The sequence below is a fragment of the Chelonoidis abingdonii genome, chromosome 10 (assembly GCF_003597395.2).
Source record: "Chelonoidis abingdonii isolate Lonesome George chromosome 10, CheloAbing_2.0, whole genome shotgun sequence".
NCBI classification, from domain to species: domain Eukaryota; kingdom Metazoa; phylum Chordata; order Testudines; family Testudinidae; genus Chelonoidis; species Chelonoidis abingdonii.
The window spans coordinates 77,390,378-77,416,985 of record NC_133778.1 but is presented as its reverse complement, the minus strand read 5'-3'; the positions used below and the strand labels follow the sequence as shown (position 1 = coordinate 77,416,985).

The following is a 26,608-nucleotide window of genomic DNA, read 5'->3' as shown; positions in this document are numbered from 1 at the left end:
GGTGGGTGACGTAATATCCTTTATCGGACCAACTTTCACTGGTAAGAGAGACAAGCTTCTGAGCTCACACAAAGCTCTTCTTCAGGCCTGTAATATCCTTGGGGAATTATGATCAACTTTATTGATTTAAGCTAAACCTTATTGAATTAGGGTTAATACCTTGGGGGGTTGCATTAAAAATACAATTGGGTATGTGTTATTGTGGTCTTGTACGTACTTCCTCTACTAGGGAGTGGGAATGCTAACGTAGTTCTTCTGTTACCAACCCTCTGAACCCAACCCGCCGGAGAGGTGCATAAGCTAGTTCAGACTGGATTCACCAGGGACCAACAGACAAAGAAAGGGCTTTCAGACAAATAGCCTGATTTTAAACTAGCTCAGAGTCTTCTTTCCAATCCAACAATTGGACAGGAACCATGATCCATGGACGGCTCCTCCAACTATTAAGGGTAGGGTTGGAAGAACTGGACCTACGGAGCCCCCATAAGATTGGGGCTTGTTGTGAGCTGACGCGGGGATAGAATCATAGCAGCGTAGGACTGGAAGGGACCTCAAGAGATCTTCTAGTCCAGCCCCCTGCTGAACATATAACAAGGAGGAGTCCCCCAAGGGTAGGGGTTTGAAGGACTGCTCCTGCCAGAATTCATACCAGGGTTGGGGTTAGCTCTAGTTAGCTCATTAGCATGAGTGTAGGTTCTTTTATTAAGATGTTTCCTCTCTAATGCTTTTCCCATAAGAATAAAGTAGGCTTGTATAGGAAGTGCTGTGTGGGAACTAATAACTGTAGCAATCACACTTGTTAACCATCTCAGAAGAGAAAACAAGCAGGCATCCTTGGGCAGTTGGTCTTTGCTGGGAATAACACAGTGAAGGCAGGGAACCGTGCAGAAAGACAGTGCTGGGTAACTGGGAGCGTAAGCGGGTGTTCTTGCTGGGTAGGGTGACCAGATGTCCCAATTTTATAGGGACAGTCCCAGCATGCAGGGCTTTTTCTTATATTAGGCACCTATTACCCCCCCACCCCTGGTCCCGATTTTTCACACATGCTATCTGGTCACCCTATTGCTGGGCCACTGAGGGGAAATACAGGTGGTTGTCCTCAGCTGTGACCAAGACAATCTCTGCTTCTGCCCTGTTTCTCTTCCTTCCCCAGCCTCCTCTATTTTCCCTGCATTTCTTTCTCCCCTTCTTTGGGTCTGTCTTTCCTTTCCTGCAGCAGCTCCCAACTACCATCCCTCCCAGCCTTCACTTCTCCTTTCTTCCCCATCCATCTGCTACAATGATCACGTAATAAATGCTGCCATTTAAAATTCCACCTGCACACTTTGGAGTTAACCTCTCAATGAAAGTCGTGGTGGCAGGGAGGTTCACACTGCTCACTGCTTTGGGTTACACTTGGTTCGTACATGGAAGATCTTCTTTGCAACGAGGCTGGCCAAAGCCTTCTCTTTATTCAAAATGAGAGCATAACTGATATAAGCCATGCACACTGAATAAATGCACCGGGCAGCCTGGCTAACTTATACCTCTGTTCTCACCATATACAGCTGAAACCCATAATTATAATTAATGCCCACCGTCTCCTTGCTGCCTGTTGCATCATGTTTACAATACCTGTAGGACAAAGCAGGGAATGGGCCAGTATTTGTGTGCGATGCACCAGGCAAAAATGTATGTTCTATTAACAGATGGGGAGGGGGGAAAGATAACACTTTTTTGGCATCCCATTTAATTTATTCCAACTTTATGCAGTTCAGCTTTTCCAAAAGAGAAAGAAAAAAGCATCATGATTTCTAAACAAAACAAAAGGTACAAACTGCAGACAAGGTCAGATGCTCACTAGGTTTATGTAAAAAGCAGAACAAACCCCCTTTGATGTTAACAGAAAACAGGTAGCACCAATTTATACGACTAGGTTTTGCACACGTGCGCACACACACACACACACACATACACACAAAATACACACAAGAGATGACTTCTACACCACCTTTTTAAGATCTCCTTTGTATTTCATCTCATGGCTGGAAGAGTCGGAGGTTTAATTTCAGAAAGCAGCTCCTACGCTGGGGGTTCTCTTTGTGTCATCTGCAGTTTCCATGTGAAATTTTGATCCCTTCCAGAATTTTTTTTTTCTGTTCATATTAACAATGCTAAACCTGGGTGTGATTCCCCACCTCCCTGCCCCCTTGATGCTTTTGTCCATTACAGTGCTGCATCTGCATTTAGAAGAGTCTGCAGTTGTTATTGGTAACTAAGATCATCTTTGTGTGCATGTTCAAGTGCAGGTGATATTTACCAATTGAAGGCACTGGTAACTAACTGCAAACTAGATCACAAGAAAGTACATTAAGCTGGGCAGCAAATATTCACAGAGCAAAAGAACAACTGTTCAGCCTGGTCTCACTTCCTACCCAAAGTGGTGTTCTCAGATTTGCCAACCACGGTTTCAGTTCAACTGCTGTACAGCAAGGAAGTGAACAGAAAGTCTAAGTCCATTGTTAGGCAGAGTGAAGTTCAGGTCACACACGCCCTCCTTTTGTTTCAGCTGGTAACAATTTTTGGCAGATTTAACCCCTCTCCCAGTTCTATGGGCAGCACGATGCATACAACATAACACAGCAGCGCCTCAAAATGACTCAGATGCTTCAGTGGATGGTCGCTGTTTTACTGCTTAGGCTGCTTCCTCAGTGAGTCACTGAGCTGCTGCACATTTCCCCACGAGCAGACATTCTGTCCCCTGAAAGCTCTTCCAAAGCACTTGTCCATCTTCAGCATGCCTGTGGGCTCCAACAGTCTAGTCAAACTCCCGCTGGGCAGTCCACGTGCTTTGCCCTGTCTTAAATCCCATTCCTTTCCTTTCAACTAATCATCACCTTAGAAATGAACCAACTTCCACATGCGAGCGGGAGAGATGCCTTATCTTCCTCCTTGAATATATTTTTTTAAAAAAATCCAAGGATTACTCTAAGCATAAGGACCTAGTAATTGTCCTGCAAATGTCATAGGTATGAAAAGAAAATCTCATGGCTTATTCTCAGCTTGTGTGTGTTTCATACAGAAACAAATCAATGTGTAAAGTAATGGCAGAGACACATCATCTGTTCTTGGGAACTGATCTTCCAGTGCAACATCACCGACAGTTCCTGGAATTGTGTTTATTAAATCTATGAGAAAGAGAGTGTGTGTGTGCGCGCACGCGCATGAGGGGGAGGGGCGCTTTCAAAGCACTATATATATACTGCACTTTACTTACAAAAGATATGTGCTGAATGGCTGATGCTCCCTGCAACATATGAGGGACGTTGGCAGCCGCTTGGAAGTACGGGTTTTAGATGGGTTTTTGCTATTTAGAAAAAGAGAGAGAGAGAGAGACACTCCCTGGATTGTTACCCTAAATCTGTAAGAGCTCTCCCCTCTCTGCAATTTAATTCTTGCTCCTTCAATTAAACTATGTAGGGCCTGATCCTGTGAAATACTGAGCACTTGCAATTAAATTAAATTGCAGGTGGTCAGCATCTCTCAGGATCAGGCCCTTAATTCCCACCTTACCAGTAAGGCTCCTATCCCTAAGAAGTGAGATTGCTCAGCAGATCCCAGGACTGGATCTTTAAGATTTAGGTTATAATTCAGGGCCCGGTCCTGAGAGATACTGAGAACTATTCACTCTCAGTGAAGTCTATGAGAGCTGAAAGTGCTCCACATCTCTGGGGATGTGGCCCCAGACACAATGCATGGGGCTGGCTGTACCGTCTCAATTCCTTTCTCTCTCCATTGCCTTCCTAGAGGAGGGTGATTGGAGCTGTGTACTGACGTGATCCAGCTGGGAAATTCAGGAATTCCCCTCCTTTCCTACCCCACCACCACAGCCCACTTCATGACAAACAGAAACAGCAGCTTGGCAATAGGGACAGGTTGACAGGACTAGAGCAGGAGGTGATGTGTATTATTTACATTCTTTGGTCTTAGGTGGCAAAGATTTTCATCCATCTTGTTTTGAGCATTATCACCTAGGCTCCTTGGAGACATCCAAGGAGCTTAGGACTTTACATTCAACAGGGCTGCGTGGTTTTAACCTGGCCTCCCGCGTATGCCCTGTTTCCCTTGCACTATGCTATCACTTTGCGGTAGTGGGGCTAGTGGGCCGCGAATGACTCTGGAAGCACGCAAATACCTAGTACGCTGCAGTGGGGGCAGAGCTGACAGAAGACAAAGCTTTGTCTTTCATTGACTTTACACAAAAGACCAAAGAAAAGCAATTTCTGCCCCTTCCCCCCTTGCAACCCACCCTGCACCCCGGTCCTTCCCCAGCAGGCTGAAGGCAAGAGAAGAGGGCCACAGGCTATGCACAAAGCAGGTCTTCTTCAGAATATAAATAGACATGCTGAAACCCATGTAAAATCCAGCACTCTGGCCAGGCTGAGCTGTCTCCAGTGAGCAGGAATGCGTCCATCTACTGCATGCGCAGGGCATGCGCTCCCCGCTCCTCCTGTTCATGTGCCGTGTAGAAGAGGTGGCACTCGGGGTCTCCGCGGATGGTGGGTGCTCCCTGGATCACTTTCCCAGTGATGGGGTTCACACACCAGCACTCTCCTCGCTGACCATTCACAGACATCTTGCACTGGGGGGGGGGGGGGAAGAGGGCGAGATGGAAATGGTTAAGCCCAATTTCAGCATTTTTTGGCGGGTTTATCATGTTGGATACTCTCCCAAACAGTGGCTAGATTTGACCTTCTGGGGACAAGGCATTCTCTACAGAGGGTGCCTGGCTATGGAATTTGCTTTGCCTGTTGGCATGACAGTGCTGACAGGTTATTGACCCTACAGACTAGGGTGAAAGCTCATTTGTTCACTTCAGTTTTTGGCAGGGACTGGAGGGAAGATTGTCATGTTATTCTAGTTACAAAGAAGATACTGCACAGATAGGAGGAAGTAGAGAAGAAAACAACAGATATGAGGAGGAGGTGGAGGGATTGATTGATGAGTGGCAGTGTGCCCTAGTGGCTAGAAGAGTAGACTGGCATTTAAGAGACTAGGGTTCTATTCCTAGCTATGCCACTAGCCTGCTAAGTGACCTCTAGCAACTCACTTCACTGCTCTGTGCCTCAGTTTTCCTGCCTGTAAAATGGGAATAACGATATTGACCTCATTTGTAAAGTGCTTTGAGATCTGCTGATAAAAGAGTGAGGTAGTATAGAGAGATTAAAACAATCTCTGCCCAGCTACCTTTGAAGGGTGAGACACTGAGGAGGAGGAATTATTTGGGGTGATACACATGCATAATGGAACAAAATAATGAAAGGAAAAAATTAAACTGAATGACAGGATATGTTTCCTATCACAGAGGTATAAGGAAAGTGATGGAAGCCTCTTTGGGAATTTTAAAACTAGACTGCATGCTGGTTCCACTCCCAATTTCAAACCTGCTTCAGAGCAAGAATGCCAACTACTGAGTCACCAACACTGCTTTTCCCTAGCTTAGGGTTTTCTGCTGCTGCCTATCACACTAGCACATAATCCCCTAACACTGTGCTGGGTTGCAGCACCTGTTCTTTCCTGTGTAGGCCTTTCACCTGATCCTGCTAGCTTATGGCTATCTTACAAGATCACAGAAATCTCGTTAGCGCTGAGGGGTTGGGGTAGGCTGGTGGCACAAAGTTCACACTGGTCTCCTGCTGACACATGCATGGCAGGCACAAAGTCAAGAGGTTGATTTTCAAAGTAGCAACATTTATCCTAGGACAACATTCAGATGAAATGATTTGTGTTACACCACACAACAGATGCAACTATTTTGTCTAGTGGATGTTGCTTGACTACTAGTCAGCTGTACTCTTGCCTGACCTGTTCCCTGATTCTTCCTTCATATTATAATTATCAGCATATATATAGATTCCACTCTCCTTGCTCATCTCCGCAAAATAAATACAATGCACTATCTCAGCACCTGATCAAATGCACGTGTAATAAAACATCTCTAAATCTCTTCCTGTCCTAACCCTGGTCCTCCCACTATCTATCTCCTCTTTGTTCATTATCCCTTGCTGTGCTATTTCATCATGCCTCCTTGGGACAGCCCCTTGAAACGCTTTCAGTGGGCACTAGTAGGTGACTAACAAGGCAGAACAAAGCTAGCCATTGGGGATCTGATGGGCTGTGGGATATGGAGCAGTAGTGACGGTTCAGGCCACTCCATTCTTGTTACAAAGGACAAGGAGAGACATGCATGCAGTGTTGTTGTAGCTGTGTTGGTCCCAGGATATTAGTGAGACAAGGTAAATTTAGATTAAAAGAGGAGATGTGGGCATTTAACATGGATTGCTCCAGTGCACCGAATGTCTCCTCTCAAGAGCACGCATGTTGCTGGATGGAGCCTGTTCTCAATCCCTGTTGATAAATGCTTCTTTGAAGCCTGTAGTAAGAATTTGGCTGAATGGAGAATTGGCCTTTGTAACAATTTCCCATATCCAAACTGAATTACCTTCTAAATGACTGCACTGATCGATGGTCAATTGCATTCACTTTGACAAGATCTGCATGGCATGGATTCGCATAGAAAGAGGCAGTTAGAAAATTATTTTTTTAATATTCCTTTTGCAGTAGCACCCAAATGGTAGCACGTGTTTTCCAAATACAGAAGACGACACATTTCCACCCGATCAGCTCTCTTTGGAGCCAGAAACTAAACTTTGCTGAGGCTAATATGCTGAACTGTAATGAGATGGCTAGTATGTGTACATATTGCACTGCCCTCTATTGAACGGACTCAGAAGTGCTCAGCTGTGTGTCAGAAGCCCTATACTGATCAAATCTAATGGAGAGGCTCCTGGAATTTATATGCTAGGGACTCATCCTTCTAGCGCAGGGTAGATGTGAGTTCTATACCCTGCTACTTCCGTGATGCTCCACATGACACGGTGTACTGCACAGTAACAGACATGATACTCCTACGTGATTATGGATCCTGTACAGTATTCAGGGTGGGGAGGGGAAAATTTGCATCTTTATCAGTCTTGACAGTTATTAACATTTAATTCCACATTGTTGGTCTTTTTAAAGCGTATTCACTTACATTTTTGCACTAGCAGGAATTTAAAAATTCCCTGCAATACTAATTATGTTTTAACCATACAATGACAGCAGAAGTCAAGATTCATAGAAATAGTCATAACTCAGATAGCGTAATAATTTCTCAAGCTTTTGTTTTTAAGCGCCACCAAGCAGACTGTGCTGCAAAAAACACGCAATGATTCTGTGTATCCCACTGTCCTGGCATTGACGGAATTACAATGCATGTTTAGGCCCCACCTCTTCAGCTGGGGCCCCAGTGCGTGTTTATTCACAATGCAGTACATGCAACCAGGAGCACAAAGATAATGAGCCTCACAGTTGCCGCAGTTCCCCTATGGAGGGAGGGCATGCAGAGTGAGTCATAACCCAGCTACTACCGTTACAACGCCAAAGGAAACGGATACCCATTTTGTCGAAAGTCCTACTCCCCCTTCAGGTGTTGAAAAGTACTGCATGGTGTCTGCTGCTACCTTTGCTAACTGCTGCACACCACAATGTTACCCATGCCTAGCAGTCTTGTAAAGCAGCCTTTCATTATTATTGCCAAAGAGGCTGCGTTTGTGGTTAAAGCACTGTCTCTAAAACACCCAGACACCATAAAGCCACAGGTTCAAGACATGGAAGGGCCAGCTCAGTTAGGGTGACCAGATGTTAAGGGGAAAATATCGGGACCGCTGCAGGGGTGGTTGTTTTGTTTTGTTTTGTTTTTTACACTCACCCATCCGGGAGTTCAGCAGCAATTTGGTGGAGAGCGCTTCAGTCACGGACGGTCTTCGGCGGTATTTCAGCGGCGGGTAAGACTGAAATACCGCCGAAGACCGTCTGCGACTGAAGGACTCTCCGCTCAATTGCCACCGAAGACCAGGAAACAAAATATCGGGACAAATGGCGGCTCGACCGTATGCTGGTCGGGACACAGAGACAAACTCCTCAAAATCAGGACAGTCCCGATTTTATCAGGACATCTGGTCATCCTTAGCTCAGTCCTTCCTCTTTCTGAGGCTTATTCACTGAGTCTGGGCTGTCTGTTCTGCATGCACATTAAAGATCCCAGAACACATCTGGTAAAAGTCGAGGTTTTCCCCGGTGTCCTTGGCCAACATTTCCTTTCCCTGTGCAGCAATGTGATAACGCTGGGTGCTGGGACCCCCAACAATGGTACTGTATGTAGGTAGGTTATGAAGGGCTTTGGAATGAAAGGTGCTATATAAATGCTAAAAGCAGAGGGCATATTCAGCCAAAGTCATCCTTTTCCTTTGTGGCCCAACCACCTTTCTTACTACAACTCACTAGCCAAGGGGTCAAACCCATCTACTGACTTAGTGGACTCTGGGCCCAGTAGATTTCTTCAGAAGGGTGACAGATCTCAGCCCTGAGCTTCTGTGGAAGGATGTACCCCAGGACTCCAATTCAACATCCTTCACAGAATCCTGGTAACTTTGAATCGGCATCACTCTTGCGGTAGAAAACTGCTGAAGTTTGGCATAAATCTTTATACCCAAAATTTACTGTCATTCCTTCAGTATGAGGGGGAGGGATAGCTCAATGGTTTGAGCCTTGGCCTGCTAAACCCAGAGTTCTAAGTTCAATCCTTGAGGGGGCCATTTAGGGATCAGAGGGAACTGTCAGGAATAGTACTTGGCCCTGCTAGAGAAGGCAGGGGACTGGACTCAAGGTCCTATCCAGTTCTATGAGATAGGTATGTCTGCCATCCCTTCAGGGTTTCCACAGGCTATGGCATCTGTAGGGTTGTACAACATACCACAGAGCTGCCCCCTTTTTTCACAGTTTAGTGGGGCCCAATCAGACCAAAGGTCTGAACATTTAATTTTTCTCCCCTGTTTTGGGGAGAATGGGAGACTAAAACCATCCCTCTTTCCTGTGCCAAGTCACGAGTATGTAAGTGTGGAATTCTGCAGTGAAAGAGCAGCATAAACATACACCTCAGTAATTATCAAACAATGCTGCTATGACTAAGGAGCTGGAGGAATTGGTTTATGAGGGAGAGCACAAGGAGTTAATGGGTGGGGTCTGATAACCTTTACACAAGCATGGGAAGGGCTTGTAAGAGAAAGTAATGATTGGACACCCAAGGTTATAAACCAAAAGGACTGGGATGAGAAGAAAGAGAAAGTTAAGGCTCAATATCCGGAGAAACTTTCTGGCAGTGAGATCTGGAAGGCTGTGGGACAGTCTCCAAAAGGAAGGAGTGGAAGTCTGATTGCTCTGGACTTTTAAAAGTAGCCTGCACAGAGCACTAGGGAATAATTCCGCACCGACCCCTGGGGAAAGATGAGCCCTAACTGGTCACAGCTATTCTGGCTCATATAGATGCTAAATAAAATGACAGTAAAAGTCCCCAGCTCCTATCTAGACCTATGGCCTGGCTTCTATGGTCCAGTTTTGGTCCCCCCACTACAGAAGGGATGTGGACAAATTGGAGAGAGTCCAGCGGAGGGCAATGAAAATGGTTAGGTGCTGGTCCTCCTTTGAGCAGGTGGTTGGACTAGATGACCTCCTGAGGTCTCTTCCAAACCTAATATTCTATGATTCTAGGATTATGATGAAGAATTGCATGCTAGGACCCGTGTTCTCCCAGGGCAGCACCTACGTATGAGTGAGTTGCTCTTTTGTTCGCCCATGTTCTCCAACGCAGGAATGGCTGAACAATGACCTCAAAGCAACACTGAATGGTCAAACCCAAAGCGAAGGCGCACACTTGCAGCGGCACGCGCTCAGGGTAGCCCAGAAGCTCCCCTCACTTGCCTGTTTGAGATTGTAAAAGCCTTGCTTGTCACAGTTGGGGATATGCAGGGAATAGAGGTGCTCCAACGGGCCACGCTCATCTGGCAGACGCATGGTTGAGATACGTTCCAAGACCTGATCCAATTCCTGCTGACAGGGGGTCTGAAAAAAGGCCAAGAAAGCAGAAAAAAATAATAATCAGGGAAACAGCAGGTTTCAGCCAAAACAAAAGACAGGACAAATTCTTTCCCCTTTCTCTGACGTTTGCAGGGTAAGGTCAAGGCCTTCGACAGCCACCTAGCAGGAAAAGGTATTGTTTCACAGTTCTCACTCAAAACAGCCTTCAGGTTGCTCTCAACAATCAAAGGAAAAAAAAAATCCCTTCTGAAGCACTTGGAGCATTTACCAACACAGCTGACTTTTCCTATCGGGGCCTTCTATCAAGGTCACTCGAACTTCAAAGAGGTTCCCTCAACATTGTGACATATTGGCAAGTCGCCCAGAGACCCTGGCACTATATTAGCATGGGTACTTACATACAGCAATCAAGCCTTCATACACAATCATCGTAATGTTAGTCTTTGCTTGTATTTCCCCTGATAGATCAACAGAAACTGCTCGTGGATTAAATTCACTAGCAATAAAATACCCACAGCAACAGCTTTGTCTTTAAGCCAATTTTACTGGGGGGAAGGGGTGTGGGGGCTTCACACTGACAGAAGTCACAGCTCTTTACAAACATTACTGCAGCAGGCTGGGATTTTCAGTGGCATTTAAGGGAGTTAAATGACCAACTCCTATTAAATTTCAATAGGATTCAGGAGCCTGTCACTATGAGACACCTTTAACAATTCCAGCCTTAGGGTCTATTAGATAGAATTAAAAAGACAGAGCTTCCAGAGGTAATCCAGACTGAATCTATGGGTTGGATCTCAATGCAGTCTCCTGCAATTTTATGGAACTCAGTGGGATAAAAACTGGAAAAACACCATAACGGAGAAATCGTAGACTGGAGGCAAAATATCTGAGTGGCATCACATCATAGAAATAAAGACACTACATTCACCTAACAGCTACAGAAATTGGAGGGGGGTTTTGTTTGTTTTTTTGAAGTTGTGTATATACTCAATATTGTGGCTGCTGAAACAATTGGTTATATGGTACAACTAAATTTTTTATCTAGTTGTTAATATAATATTCAGGTGAGCCTATCTGAAAACAGAAGATTTTTGATAGTTAAAAGTCCCAAATATGCTAAACCCAGATATGCTAAACATTTGTATGCCCCTTCATGCTTCGGCCACCATTCCAGAGGACATGCTTCCATACTGATGATGCTCGTTAAAAAAATAATGCGTCAATTAAATTTGTGACTGTACTCCTTGGGGGGAGAATTACGTCTCCTGCTTTGTTTTACCCGCATTCTACATATATTTCATGTTATGGCAGTCTCTGATGATGACCCAGCACATGTTCATTTTAAGAACACTTCCACAGCAGATTTGACAAAATGCAAAGACGGTATTGCTGTGAGATTTCTAAAAAGAGCTACAGCACTTGACCCAAGGTTTAAAAATCTGAAGTGCCATCCAAAATCTGAGAGGGACAAGGTCTGGAGCATGCTTTTAGAAGTCTTAAAAGAGCAACACTCTGATGCGGAAACTACAGAACCCAAACCATCAAAAAGAAAATCAATCTTCTGCTGGTGGCATCTGACTCAGATGATGAAAATGAACATGCATCAGTCAGCCCTGCTTGGATCATTATGAAGCAGTACCCATCATCAGCATGGACGCATGTACTCTAGAATGGTGGATGAAGCATTAAGGGACATATGAATCTTTAGCACATCTGGCACGTAAATATCTTGTAACACCAGCTACAACAGTGCCATGCAAACACCTGTTCTCACTTTCAGGTGACACTGTAAACAATAAGCAGGCAGCATTATCTCCTGCAAATTGTAACCAACCTTGTTTGTGTGAGTGATTGGCTGACCAAGAAGTAAGACTGAGTGGACTTGTAGGCTCTAAAGTTTTACATTGTTTTATTTTTGAATGCTGGTTTTTTGGGACACAATTCTACATTTGTAAGTTCAACTTTCATGATGAAGAGATTGCACAGCAGTACTTGTATGATGTGAACTGAAAAATACAATTTTTTTTTTTTACAGTGCAAATATTTGTAATAAAAAATAAATATAAAGTGAGCAGTGTACACTTTGTATTCTGTTTTTATTGAAAATAAAATATTTGAAAATGTAGCAAACATCCAAAAATATTTAAAATAAATGGTATTCTCTTGTTGTTTAACAGCGTGACTAATCACAATTAATCTTTTTTATTGCTTGACAGCCCTATTCAATATATACATTTTAGAATTTAGGCCCTGTGTTATACTGTTCATTTTCAAGGAAAATAACAAATCTCTAATTAGTGATGTTAGTTTAGCTAGGGTGTGTGGGAATGTGCTGTAATGGTTTATTTTTGGAATGTTACTCATTAAAAAGAAAACTGTAATTGCTAATTCTCTGTGTGTAGCTGTCTTATGGTGAAGACTAGGACTTGATTCCTAAGAAAAGTGAAGAATGTGAATCCTATTATAATTTCCACTTTTCATATTTAGAGTGTTCCGATAGAAAGTCCAGCTGTTGTGTCTTACAAGGATTTGAATTCATGGTCTGTGCAGACACCTTAAGTCAGTCAGAGGCATTCTGTAGCACAGAAGGGTAAGTAACTCGATTTACCTCCCCTCTATGTAGGTTACATGGCACTGGAGGAGAATCACATCAGACTGTATTTCTTTTAAGATGCTCCAGTGATTCTCCCCTGCGGCCTCCCTCTTTGGGTTTTGGGTAGTTCCAAGGCCCATTATACAAGGAATGTCTGACTGCACAATCTCCCACAGCTCCTACTAATCAGCTACATTTTTCCATTACTTGGCACAGCGTGCAACTTGCTGCTACCCTCTCCCGTTTCTACCTCCCCTTCGCTTTGGAAAATGCACAGCCACCCATGAGGAGCAAGCTCCCCAGGCCCCTCACACACTCCCAGAACACAAACGCTTTGGAGTGAGTCTTAAAACAATTTTAATGCCCTGCTTTGCCAGCCTGTGTCAAAAACTTTCAGGGACTCAAACTCTGCTTGGCACAAGGCCAGGCAGAGCAGGCAAGAGCCAACTAAATCAGTGTTTCTAGCAACTATGAACATACAGAGCGGGAAGAAAGCCCCTTGTAACATGGCTGCTCCAGGATGATCCAAAAGATGTGAGCACAGGAGTGACCTGTATCGCCTCAACTCAGCAAACCGGAGAATATCAAAAAGTGAATTAGAAAAGTCAGCGCTGGAGGGAGCAGAGACTGCCTGGGATTCTCACTTCTGCTGGGTGAACTACACCAGTAAGTGAGTTGACTGATATCCAGGATCACTAAGGGGCAAGTTCTTTTTCCTGTGTCCAGCCAGCATACCCAGTCTGGGACAGGGGAACTTGCTGAGGATCAGAGGATTTAAAGATTCTTCATTCTCCAGCCTCAGGGCTGTGGTACATACACACACATGCACACACACACACACAATGGGGGCAAACCCTGCCATGGGGGTGGAAGATTAATAGAGGATCTTCATATCAATGGATCTGCTGGCTTTGTCTTCACTCCTCCTTAAGCTCATCTGTTACTCAAGCTCCCTGCACAGTGTGGTGGAAGGAGTCCCAGGGGATCTGGGTTTCCCACTGCACAGGGGATTTATGTAGCAAAACTGTCCCACTTCCAACAGGCTCAGAGCCTCTCCAACACCCCACTGGTGAGCAGAATTTACCCCTCACAGGAAATGTGTGTCGCCCTAAAGGGACACTCGCACAGCGTAGGCACCACAAGTTAGGGTTTGATTAGCAAGAGAGGGAGCATTCATGGACCCTACTAGGAGTGGACATGTTTTCATCATCCTTCCCCCGGCATCCCAAATGAAGGGCCCAATTCCAGGTTTCACTGCAGCCCCTTTGTGGCATGTGAGCCACCATAAAGAAGACATAAAACTGGCATTACTGGCAGCTGGCTAATATCCCCAGCGCCAGAGCACCAGGGAAAGGGTGTCCCAAAAAAAGAGCCCTGCAGAGAAGTGTGCTGAAGGAGTGTCCTAAGCTGGGTGAGAGGGGGACTGGTTGGTGCTTTGCCCTTGGAGTTGTTCACATTTACACTCTAGGCCATGCTGGCTCCCAGACCTGCCCAGACACCAAGATGGAAAAGGCAGCATTAAATCACCTTTGCCCCTTTTCAGGAATTGTGTATTCTGTGCTGCACCGCTCAGCCGGATCTGGATTTAAACAAACATTCTCCTGGAGTGTTCGATGCCCAAACCCAGTGCTCTTGGTCTACTGCCGCGGGTGCCATCAAGTCTCAGCACTGCAGCTGTTAGATTTATCCTGTCAGTTAAATATTTTTAATGAAAGCTTCAATTCTGCAGGAATCAGCAGTTTAAGCCCCTGCTTGGCAGGTATTTTAAATCCCTTCTCTGTGTGTGTTTATACCACACCCACCACTGTGTCTAGGCACCGCTGGCAAGTAACAAAGCCATGCAAATTGCAGCAGGATTTCTCTGGGCTTCCCCGACCCGCCCTCCACCTGAGGGACAAGTTTTCTCCTCTTCTTGCCATACACAAGCCTAAGGCTATGTCTACATTGGAGACCTTACGACTGCACAGCTGTACCAATGCAGCTGCACCTCTGTAAGATGTCCTGTGTAGTCACTCAATGCTGACAGGAGAGAGCTCTCCCACTACCATAAATACATCATCCCTAATGAGCAGCAGGAGAGCATCTCCCAGTGACAGAGCACTGTCCACACTAGTTCTTCTGGTTTTTTTCCACACCCCTGAGTGACATAAGTTTTACAGACAAAAATGCTAGCGTAGACACAGCCTAAAGGTTTTGGTGGTTTTAAAGCAGAGTCTCCGGAAACAAAGCCTGTTGGGCTGATAAACCACAAGTGAAAGGTGACAGACCGAATCCCTTTCCCCTGCTTCTCCTGTTTTGCATTGATTTCCCTTTAAGAAGATGACAGCTCACCCAATGGGGAGCTTTCCCGATGCACCCTCAAGCTCCCCACAATTTACACATCCAGCCAACAAGGTGCATGATGGATTAGAAAAGACTTTCATGACAGTTCATCTTAATTAATTAGCCTCTTAGAGTTGGTACGGCAACTTCCACCTTTTCATGTTCTCTGTATGTATATATATCTTCTTACTATATGTTCCATTCTATGCATCTGATGAAGTGGGCTGTAGCCCACGAAAGCTTATGTTCAAATAAATTTGTTAGTCTCTAAGGTGCCACAAGTACTCCTGTTCTTTTTGCGGATACAAATTAACACGGCTGCTACTCTGAAACATGACAATATTGTACAGCAGCTCTGCCTAAATTAAACAAGAGTACTTGTGGCACCGTAGAGACTAACAGATTTATTTGAGCATAAGCTTTCATGGGCTACAGCCCACTTCATCGGATGCATAGAATGGAACATATAATAAGAGTATATATAGACATACAGAGAAGATGCCATACCATGCCTAAATTGTCCACTAGAGGGATGAAGTGGCCACTTATCTAGATCCTTTGGGGACACATCCTCACAACATGGGAAAGGGGACTAAGGAGGAATCCTCTCCTGCCAGGCTGCAGAATATAGGCAGAGCTGCTCATCAGAGGCTACTTCAGCCAACTCTACACACTCCATTCAAGCCCCTAATATGGGATGAAAGACTGATGGATCCATACAGCTGGAGATTCATAGGCTCATCCTCCCTCCCCTGGCCCATGCCTATCTGCCCCTCTATACCATGCAGGTATACGCTCCCTACAGGACTTCCCTGAGCCCAGATCCAATGCCTTGCACAGAAGCATTGTAGTGGCTCTTCTAAGGCCATGGACACTAGGGACAGGACTTTTACCAAATGTAGCAGGTTACAGAGCTCTTCCTCTGTAATCAGAAACTGCAGCATGCAGACATAAGGATGACCATGGCCTGTTGGGATCTGTGGGGCATGCATTTATAGGGAAGATGACAGCCCACTGGCCAATTTATAGAGTGCCATCATTGGCTGTAATATTTATTTATTATTTGGCGTATGCAACCTGGTAAAGCCAAGCCACTGCATTCTTATCAACCAAGTTCAAGGCCCACTGGCCTCCAGGAAATTGAGTCATTTTGCAGTCCTCAACAGTATGTGCCATGGTTTGTGGCTGCCCACACTGACATAGTGGATTGTCTCTAAAACGCCAACGAAATTCTGCTGCAGCACAAATTCCATGCCCAGTACGAAACCGGTTCAGAAAGCTCCATTGCCTTTGTGCTCAATCAAATCCAGGTTGACGTTAAGTGGGGTATGAGACAAGATAATTATTTGTCACTTTCTCTGCAGACCATGAAGCTCACCATGTGTCCTCTACCATAAATCCCTCACCCAGTAAACTTGTCCACATCATGAGGTGCCGCAAGCACAGATGACCATGTGGTGGGCTACAGTGGTCTTCAGTGAACTGAAGTGAAACTGTACTGAACAAGGATAAATCAAAGATTCCCACAGAGATGTTCACTGGAGTCATCTAGAGAAAAGGACATGGAGACACCAAGCCTTGGACAAGGAGCCCATTCACACCACAGTCACCTACTGCTGTTTAGTAGGAACAAGTCCTGTTCCTACAAAGGTGGATGCTTTGCATCCCTTTTAGTGCTTTAATGCATAACACTGTAGAATTAAGGAAAGCAAGGCCTTCTCACTAGCACATAAAGTTCATCATTTGTGTGTTTGAGCCCAGTTTCAGGCCAAAACAAATGTTTGCTTCATTTGTTTGCCCTTTTTAAAAAATGCTTGTTGCAAATGCAATGATTGACGTTTTCCCCTGGGAGTCTGCACTGGAACCAGGCTAATGATAATTCTCTCCTAGCCCTCCACTCCCCCACCCCCATCAACACACAGTTTTTGCCAACTGACCCTCATGGATGATGGCCGTAATTTCTTCAACTCTTCATGGTTGTGGTGGTGCTTGACGCCTTTGCCCATCTGTCTCTGCTGTTCATTCGCTTTCTCTCGCATGACAGCAAGCTCCTTCATGCCAGTCTTCACGGACTTTCTCCCGCCACCTCCACTCACCACCCCGGGGGTGCCATCCACATAATTCCCCGTAAAGACTTCAAGCTCCTCATCACCATTGTCTGCATAAGACAGAAGGAAGGCAAAAAAAAATCTCAATCTTTCTCACAATTCCTTCCTGGATCGTTTCAAGGCTGGCACATTACCAAGACACAAATGCAAAATTTAAAATCACATTAGCCCTTTAATCTGGAAAGTAAGGATGGCTCCTTTCATTAGGGTGTAATTACCTCTTTTAAAGATAGTTTAGAGCAGAGGGAAAATCATTTCTGAGATACTCTTGCTGGTTTCATTTGCCCTTCTAAATTACTTACTTAGGCATGTACTTTTCCCATCAGAAGTCCAGTTGGGTTTATATTTCAGCTTCAAAGCTTAAAACTGAAGTGATTAGTAATGATACTTGGGGTCTATCTATCATCACCAGTGTATCTACAGGAATACTTACCCCATGTGTGTGAAAGTAATTGTTCAAGACTGTTCTCAGAAATAGCTGCCACTGTTTTACTAGTGCCATAATTTTTTGGTAGAACCTGCCATTTCAATGATATTCTTGACAGGTCCAACTTCAACCAAATATGCTACATTTGGCTACTTCTCTCAACTCCAACCCAAGTGCAGGTGCTTTGGGCTAAACGTGCCACTGTTTTCAGCATCAAGACCTAAAATATAATTTAGCAAGATCAGACTCAAGCAGCAAGAAAACTCAAGGTTACAGTTGGGCTTAGTCCAAAACTCTGCATACATTTTGGTTCTCCTACAACGGAATGTGTAACATTGTGATCCAATCTATTCCTCCCTAGGTCATGGTTGTCACTCTGCTGCAAACCACAGCCATTATGCGGTAGCAATGGGGGAAGAACTCATGTTCCCCAGCTTGCTTCAAAAGCACACCCCTGACAAATCTCACTGCTAAAAGAGAACCTCCACTAGCTGTTGTCAGTACAGTGCTGAGGAGACACAAAGGAGCAGTTCGGCTGAGAGTAGTGGAATGCACACACATGAACCAGTCATTGCAATAGTCTAATATTTGGTAGATTCTCCCCCATTCTTTAAGAGCCTGGAGCACATATTAATTACCGCTGTGACAAAAGCTAGGCCGTATTCATCTCTCAAAAGAGACATGCATACAGATTCTTTCAACACGTAAAGAACCAAATGTATAACTCCGGCCTTTAAAACCTACAGCACGTCAGCAAACTCCAGTAACTAAAGCCTGAAATAATCTGGGATTTGTGTTTCCAGTTGGATGTAATTTCACTTTCAGCAATCCAGCACTTTGGATGTCAGCAATGGACACAAAGTGAAGTAACGTTAGAACCGTGTGTGATGGAATATAGGTGCATGGACTATACCACAGTTCACATAACAGTCCTAATTTTACAGTTCTGTCCGCTTCCTAGGAGATTAAGCTTGTAAAACATTTACATATTTCCACAACATGATGTTACCTCAGGACACAAGTGTGCTGTCAGGACACAGAGCGAAAATAACAACAACTTAATGCTCTCCATGCCATCCTAGGAGCTGGCCAAGGATTACTTTCTAATAATAATCTTAATTGTTTACGTATCAAGGTCTCCAATTTAATTAGAAACATATGATGATGTGGGGGGGGGACAATGACAAATTAAATTGCCTTTAAAATGAATGGAATTAAGGAAAAAATATTGTGCCAAACCCCAGCTTTCTGGAAGTTGTTCGAGGATTTTAGCCTTTTCGTGTTATAAAGCAGAACTTAAAACACAACCAAGTTTTACCCATTTCCTAGAAATAAATTAACTTTAGATGTTGGTAAATTACAGTTGAGAATGAATGGTGTGCTTGCCAATAAGGTCAGGATTTAAGACAAACAGAGAAAATGAAATGGTGCTATTTCACTCAAGCTTTTCCACAGCTTCATTCAGAAAAAAACATGAGCATGAGCTAATGTAAAGCAAGTAAATCTAAAGCAGGATCAGCCAGTCCTTTCCTGATCAACTCCTGTTGCTTCCTGCTTCTCACTGAAATACATATAAAATTTGCCCAAGTAAGCATTGTTCTAGTAAAACAAGGCCAGATGGTAAACATCTTGTCAGTTGGTTCATTCACAAAATCTGCTTCTGATATTTTCATACAATTTTTATTCCCAAAGCTAACAAATATAAAACCAAAGAAAACACCGCACACGCTGGAGATGGGAAGAGAATGGTTTTGGAAAGAATGTGATCATAAGAGTTAAACTGCAGCAGGAGCCAAAAATCTCTAGCTGGTAGAGACTGCATCCCTTCCTCGCCAACGCAGATCTGTCCATGGTGATCCTTGCTTTCATCACCTTTGGACTGGACTCCTCGAACATGCACTATCTGGGGCTGATTGCAGTAGCTATGTGCAAGCTGTTGCAACTTTTCTTAGGGCAGGGCTGCAGACTCTGTACTGGGTCCCTGTTCAGTTCCAGTTCTTGTCAAAGCTGTGGCCTGACAATGCAGCTGATGGACATCAGAATAAAGCTCTTGTGAGGTGGGGACCTGCAGCTGGGTAATGGGGGTGGGAGGAAGGATCACCATAATCAAAGTTTGGATCTTGATCCTTTCAGAGCATCATGGGGGATATACTTCTTTGCATAGGTTGTTCCTCAACAGAGGAAGCAACAAAGTGGCCAGCCTGTTTTTTTCCATTCCCTAGATCAGTGGTTCTAAAACTATATTTGGTAGACCCCAATAGTCCATGGAGTATTTGCTGGTGGTCTCTGAAGAGCTGGCTGGACATACGGTACTGGCTTTCCTTGTTCCCAGCTACTGCACTGCGTTAAAGTCAGCAACAAGGACTTCACTCTACAATGACCAAAGAAATAAGAGCTAAACAAGGAAGCAAAGAAGATGGCCAATGCTTGGAAAGCAATGTGAGTCCTTTAATACTTGTAATGTGTTCAAGATGTGCATGCGTGCACACGCGCGTGGGGCAGATTGGACTGGTTTAGGATTATATTTGACAGCATCCATTTCAAAGAGAAAGCAAACATCCCCAGTGTAGGAGTCTGGATGCAACAGCAAAATCTGAGAGAGAAAAAGGACTCCAGGCTGAAAGAGCACATAGTACACTTTGAGCTAAATAGTGACTTTTTACAGCCAAGTACTTTTTTAAATGCTGCCCGAGAGAAGCAGTTCATTTTGAAAACCATTATGCATCTAATCCAGGAACCACTTATGCCACCCATTGACCCTGAAGTACTGGGTGGGGGCAAGCACTAGTTTGCGTTTGTGATACATCTCTAACCCATTTGTCATACACCCTTCTGCCAACCAATTTCAATTTACACTAAATATATCTACTAAAAAGTGGTGCTAAGATTCAAAACAATTATGTTTTATAGTTCTTCATTTTCATACGACATGTGGAAAACATCTCCTGTTCTCTTTTGGATCAAAAGGTAGAGTGTTTCACACAGGGCGGGGTCACTTATGGCAGAAGTCAAAGCAGATAGCAGAAGTTCTACCTAATATGCATTAATGTGGAGTCCATGGAATACCTCCCTGTGTGCCAAGAAAATGAGTTCTTACAGCTTTCTCTATGGAAAACTCCCATTAGCTTCAATCAGATTAAGATTTGGCTGCAATTAAAGCATATTTAAAATGTACATCAGCTAATGTCTGTAATGCATTACACAATCTGACCAGAACTTCCAAGAGCAGGGATCAATTTCCATTGCTTCAGTCTTTGGGAGGCCAATTCCAGCTCTCTAGAGGGCTCAGGTGGAACACCTCTATAACACTGAAGCACTCAGAATCAGTCTCATTGTAACAAAAAGCATTATTATTTTCTCAAAACACATCTGAGTTGCAGGTTGGACTTGTGCCCATAGCATTCCTTCAGGGCAACAGCTTTAACCTGAACCATGAGCTGCCTGGGCAGCATGCAATTTGTTACTGTCCTTGTTTGGAGCACCATTCTGTGTCTATTTCTTTTTCTTTAGCAAGAGCTCACATGCACTGTGACAAATTCAACAACTCGTCTATCGCACGTGTTTACAGAACGTCTAAGTGCTGATGTAAGCCCCAGTCCTGCAACGAACTCCACTCACATGGACCCCGGCACTCACCCAGAGACCTTTTAACTTCAGCAAGGTTCTGCACTTGCACAGGGAGCTGCTTATGGTGAACTCACTGGAGGATCAGGGCCTTAGAGGCCAAAAAGTATCTCTATTTTCTCTCTTTAATAACGGCACTCTGCTTATGACAGCACATTCATCTGAGGACATCAAAACACTTTACAATTAGTTAACCAGGCCTCACAACACCCCCAAGAGAAAGCTATTGTCCCCATACTGCACATTGGTAAACTAAGGCACAGAGACATTACGTATATTGCCCCAGGACGCACAGCAAATCAGTGACTGAGGAAGAGAACCCAGGAGTCCTGAATCCTCATTCCCTGCTCTAATCACTAGCCACATTCCCAGTATTTAGAGCAAAGCTGTCTTTCTGCTGCTGTTTTGGAATGAAAGCCATAGGGATGGCTGCAGAAAGATTACATGGAAAAGGGTGGGGAGGGAGCACATAAAAATCACACCCACCCGCCCAGCTGTCCCTGTGACTCTTCTGAAGTCATCTCAGTGTTTTCAGGAGCAACCTGGGCAAAGGTTCCTGTCAGTGGCTCCAAAGCAGATTTTGCTCATGCAGTATTCAGATTCAGATAGCCGAGAAAGAGGTTGGCAGCAGCAATCATACCAGTGTTCTGATTTCCTTGAAACAGGCGCTTCAAAGAACAAAAAGTTCCCAGGTGATTTGTCTCCCCTCCATCCCCTCCCCCACAGGGCCAGCTCTACTGTTTTTGCAGCCTCAAGCAGTGCGCCGAATTGCCACTGCAGACAGCGGGGGCGGTCCGTGCGCCTTTAGGGTGGCGGGCGAGTTTCCGCGGCAGCAGCAATTCAGCGGCAGCTTCTGTCTTCAGCTGGAAGACAGAAGCTGTGCCACCATGCACAGCTGAACAGAGAAGCTGCCGCCGAATTGCTGCTGCTGCTGCGGAAACACACGTGCCGCCCTAACGGTGCATGGACTGACCCCGCTGTCCGCGGTGGCAATTTGGCGAGCTGCTTGGGGGAAAAAACACCCGGACTGCCGCTCCTTACAGATTGCCACCCCAAACACCTGCTTGGAATGCTGGTGCCTGGAGCCGGCCCTGTCCCCCCGCCACACAAAAGCCCCCACTTGTTTGCTCACGGACATTGCTCACAAACACAGGGCTTTGATTTGACGCATGTCACCTTTTATATTCCACCTGGTCTTCTCTGGAAGGACTTTGTTACAATTCAGTTGCATAAACAAGCAGGATTTGTTGCATCTCCCTGAACAGGTTACAGTTCAACATTTACTATCACCCCATTCCTCCTCACGCCAAAGAAACACAGGGGGATGACATGGATGGTGGGAAAGATCATAATGAGAAGAATAGAACCAGCAAGGCGGAAGGCAAGGTGAATGGGGTGGCTGTGACAATGAGGTGAAGTTGTGGGAAGTTGTGAGGAAAGGAGAGAGTGAGGATCTGGGTGAACTCTGGTACCTCTGAAGTCAATGGATGTGTCGCCTTTGCCTTTTTAGCTCTTCATTCAGAAAGCAGCCCAGAGGCTTCATAGCAGGCAGCACTCTCCCTTCACAGATCTCTCCCCTGCCCCACTCCAATCCCCCAACACACTTTTTGGTGCCTAAACATTCACTCGGGGGCACGGTATAACCATAATATCCAGGGCCGGTGCAACCATTTAGGCAAACTAGGCGGCTGCCTAGGGCGCCTAGTGGTTGAGGGCACTTAAACGTCCCCTCAGGCGAGGAGGTGGAGTGGAGGTTTGCTGGGTGGGGGAGCGCGTGGGGAGAGCTGCCTGCAGTAACGGGTGGGGGGGGGGCACACAGGGGAACAGCTCCCCTCCCCGGCTTACCTCCACTCTGCCTCCTACGCTGAGCACACAGCCCAGCTCTAAGGCTCCTCCAATCGGTGCCGCAAGTCTGGGCGAGGAGGAGAATTAGAGCGGCGCCGGCGTGCTCAGTGGAGGAGGTGGAGCAGAGGTGAGCTGGGGCGAGCTCCCCAGGCAGGGTTAGCTGACGGGGCAGGTGGGGGGGAGGAGAGGAGTTGTTTTTTTTAAACAAATTCCACAGTGTGAACACAATTAATTGTGTGCTTTACTACACAAACCCATAGTGAATAATTTTAGATACAGACAGAATTGCCTTTGAAAAAACGATGTCTTTTATGGTTTATCTTTGCTACTGAACAAGAGCACCTGTATTCTAGGTCCAAGAATGATAAGCAAACAAGTTCTTGCTTCATCCTAGTTTGGGTTTGTGCCACTGTCACTAGCAATCTTGTTTTCTTTTTGGAGATGAATTCAGGAATAATTCAATATATCTATGCTGCACGTGTGACCTAGCCTTGGCCAGGCAGGGTTAGCTGCCACAGGGGGACGGGGGAGAGTCTCCCCGGGCGAGGTTAGCTGCCGTGGGGGGACAAGGGGAGCCTCCCCCGGCGGGGTTAGTAGCTGAGGGGGGAAGGGGGAGGAGAGGGGTTAGCTGTCATGGGGGGGGGGAGCTGCTGCAGGGGAGGCTCCCCGAGTGGGGGGCTGAGTTAGCTGCCGTGGCGGAGTGGGGGGTGCAAAGTGGAAGTTTCGCTTAGGGCACAAACCTTCCTTGCACCAGCCCTCATAATATCAGATTCACCTGCTTGCCCACAAGTCATCTGAAACGCTCTATTTTCAAGCAGTTCATTGGGTTTATAACCAACATAGTACTAATATGAGTTCTGCTCCCATCACAGATTCCTGGTTCACACGTTCCCAGGGAAGAGCTTGTGTCATCTGGACCCGAGTCTCTCATCTGCTGAAGGAATTGTGATAAGGCCCCTTTCCCCTTAACTGGATACAGTATCCTCTCCTCCTATTCTAAAGTATTGTGCAGTGTTGCTGTGTGATGGTGTGATGTGCCACCTGAGGCTGCTGCTGCAGTAATTTCATCTCTCATCCTTAGATGTGCGCTAATTTTCACAGTCACTACCTCCTGTTCCTTTTGCTCTCCTGCCTTGGTTTCGACAGTTCTGTCCTCTCTTGATTCTCCATGTACCTGTCAGACTGCTCCCTCAGGGTCTCTTTGGGCTCCTCCCGCCAATGTCCAGCTAGATCCCTCCAGCCTCCATTCTCTGAGCCTCCTCTTTTCTCTTTATATTCTCTTTTGGATCATCCTCAAACTCCTGTGGTTTTGGTTACCATTTTCCTGCCAATAACTCAAATCTAGTGCCCCCATTGTGTTATCTATCTGTCCAATCTCCACCATGTCCCCTTGGATGTCCTACTGCCCTCTCAAATTTAATATGTCAAAAAATGAGTTTCCTGTTTCCTTCCTTCCTATTATCTTCTCTATCATGCAAGCCTCCATATTCAAGTATCCCTACTCTTCTACTTCCACATTCTAGCTCTTACCAAACACTGTCATTTTCCTCTACAATCCACATCTCCTCTCTCTTTCCATTGCAAAACCCCTGACCCATACCTTGACAAACTCTGGCCTTGACAACTGCAACAGCCTGTCTGCGCCCTCCTCCTTTGTGGCCTATACAAAATGCAGCTGGTAAATCAGTCTTCCTTGCCCACTGCCCAGAAAATGTTACTCCCTTCCTTGAATCCTCTTGTCCTCCCCATCAAATTCAAGATCCTCATTCTTACCATCAAGATTGGGAAGTGCCCTCCACTACAACAAATCCCAAATGCAGTGCCCTCCACTGCTCAGCTCTCACTTCCACCTGTTCTCCCAAGCTGGACTCTAAAATGTCCCTCCTGTATCCTTCTCCCATTCAAGTCTTCCACGCTCTCTGGAACTCCTTCCCCTGTCTTGTGCCCCACACACCCACTCTCTATTCATTCAAATCCCTCCTTAAAAGCACACTTGTCCCATGATGATCCACAGAAGGAACCCTATTATACATAACCTGCACTGCTTTCAGAGAAGGGTTTTATAATCCACCATTGATGTATCTGAACCATACTGTTTGTCTAGTTTAATTCGTGAGCTCCTTGGGGCATATTCCATAATGTTTTCTAAGATTGTATAGTCCTTGTGTGATTTAGTTGATGGAACTCATTAAACAATCATTCGTTACACGTGCACACTCACACAGCCTGATGTTGCAGTCTTGGCATCCATACAACTCCCATTTACGTCAAAAGGTGTTTAAAAGCTGCCTGTGTGAGAACTGGTGAACAACCCATAATTTGTAAGTGCTTTGAGATCCTTCTGGTTGAAAGGCACTACATAAAAACACATTATTTCTCCTGTCCGCTCCGTTCGGCCTATCTATGCAAGCAGGGAGTGAATGATTAAGCAAGAGAACGGTATGTTCTGGCGGGACGTTGCTTAGCAAGTTCCTCTTCTTGTCCGGGCTGCTGGCACAGGGGTGATCCAAAGGGTACCCAGTGCTCTCCTCTGGCTGTAGCATTCCACAGGGAAGAGTTTTAAATCCTTCAAAGCTCATGGACTTGACAATCCTTGTTCAGCAAAGGCACTAGCAGTTCAGTGTAAATAATCAGCTTTTGGAGCAACAGCAATGGAGAGGGAAGGTCATCCCAGGCCCTCATCTTCCCCCTCCAGTTATTGGATCTCTTTTTCAGGATCAGATATGTGCTCTCTCCATTTCAAAGAAGGAGCCAATGTGTGATGCTGCATGATTGATGCCACCGTATGAATCTGAACTCTGTGCATGGACTACATCACATATTCTAGATCCAGGTCTAGATTAACCACTAAGATGAAAGATGCAACATCATACCAGCCAGGAAATGGATCTGAAAGAACAGTTGCTTGATCAGCCCAATATGCACCTTCAGTAAAGTAAAGAAAACAAAATTGGCAACTTAGCATGTGTTGCCTCAATTGCTATTTGAACTGTTTAACCCAAGGTCATTCAGAATTTGTCTCGTGGACACATCTACTCCCATTCATGGGCACGTAGCATCCCTATGGCAACTACAGCAATTGCTTACATGGAAAAATAACTTTAGGGAAGGATTTACGTATTGTTTGCTTTCTTTTAATGGGATGTACAGATGGACATACGGAAGACAAACCAGTATCATGTGACCATTCAGCTCTCCACGGACCAAAAGTGGTCCACAGACCACCGTTTGGGAACTTCTATCCTAATCCTTTTATATCCAACTGCAAACCTGAAAATCCTGCTTGCATTACCTCATTATCCACGTCATTTACTCTGTACAGAGAATGGCTAAGTAAGGACACAATTCAAATCCCTGGAGCATCCAGCAAATTAGTCTCACATCCCCTCATTTAAAAAAATTACCACTGTAGTTGCTCTTTTTCTTCTTCATTGCCCCTTCTCTTCTAACCAGTCAGTTTAATTTCCACCCTAGCACGTAACTGCAGAACTAAGATCTTAACCCTCAAGTGAACCTTTGCTAAACACTTTCTGCAAATCTAAATCCCTGGTAAAGGCTGCACCATCTAGTGCACTGAGCTCTCAGCTGAGAAGCAGCAACTCCCAGGTTTCATTCCTAGCTCTGCCACATCGTGTGGGGCTGTGGGCAAGCTACTCTGCTCCAGTTTCACCACTTCCCTGTCTAACAGTACACTGTGAGGAGGGGTGCTCTGAAGATGTGAAGGGCAACCAAAAA

At 45.3% G+C, this 26,608-nt stretch overlaps 1 protein-coding gene across 5 annotated transcripts in view; it reads right to left on the bottom strand.

Moving 5' to 3' along the window:
* Nucleotides 1-3,187: 3,187 nt before the first annotated feature.
* The window catches only part of IGFBP2 (insulin like growth factor binding protein 2), a 186,996-nt gene continuing 163,575 nt past the window's right edge, over nucleotides 3,188-26,608 (bottom strand). For all 5 annotated transcript variants that reach the window (XM_075070320.1, XM_032764432.2, XM_075070319.1 and 2 more), the window contains 3 exons: nucleotides 16,807-17,027; nucleotides 9,838-9,978; nucleotides 3,188-4,621 (listed from right to left, as the gene is read on the bottom strand). In XM_075070320.1, coding sequence (XP_074926421.1) covers nucleotides 4,454-4,621; nucleotides 9,838-9,978; nucleotides 16,807-16,926 — 429 coding nt within the window. In that variant the 5' untranslated portion in view covers nucleotides 16,927-17,027 and the 3' untranslated portion in view covers nucleotides 3,188-4,453. The remainder of the gene's footprint in view (nucleotides 4,622-9,837; nucleotides 9,979-16,806; nucleotides 17,028-26,608) is intronic.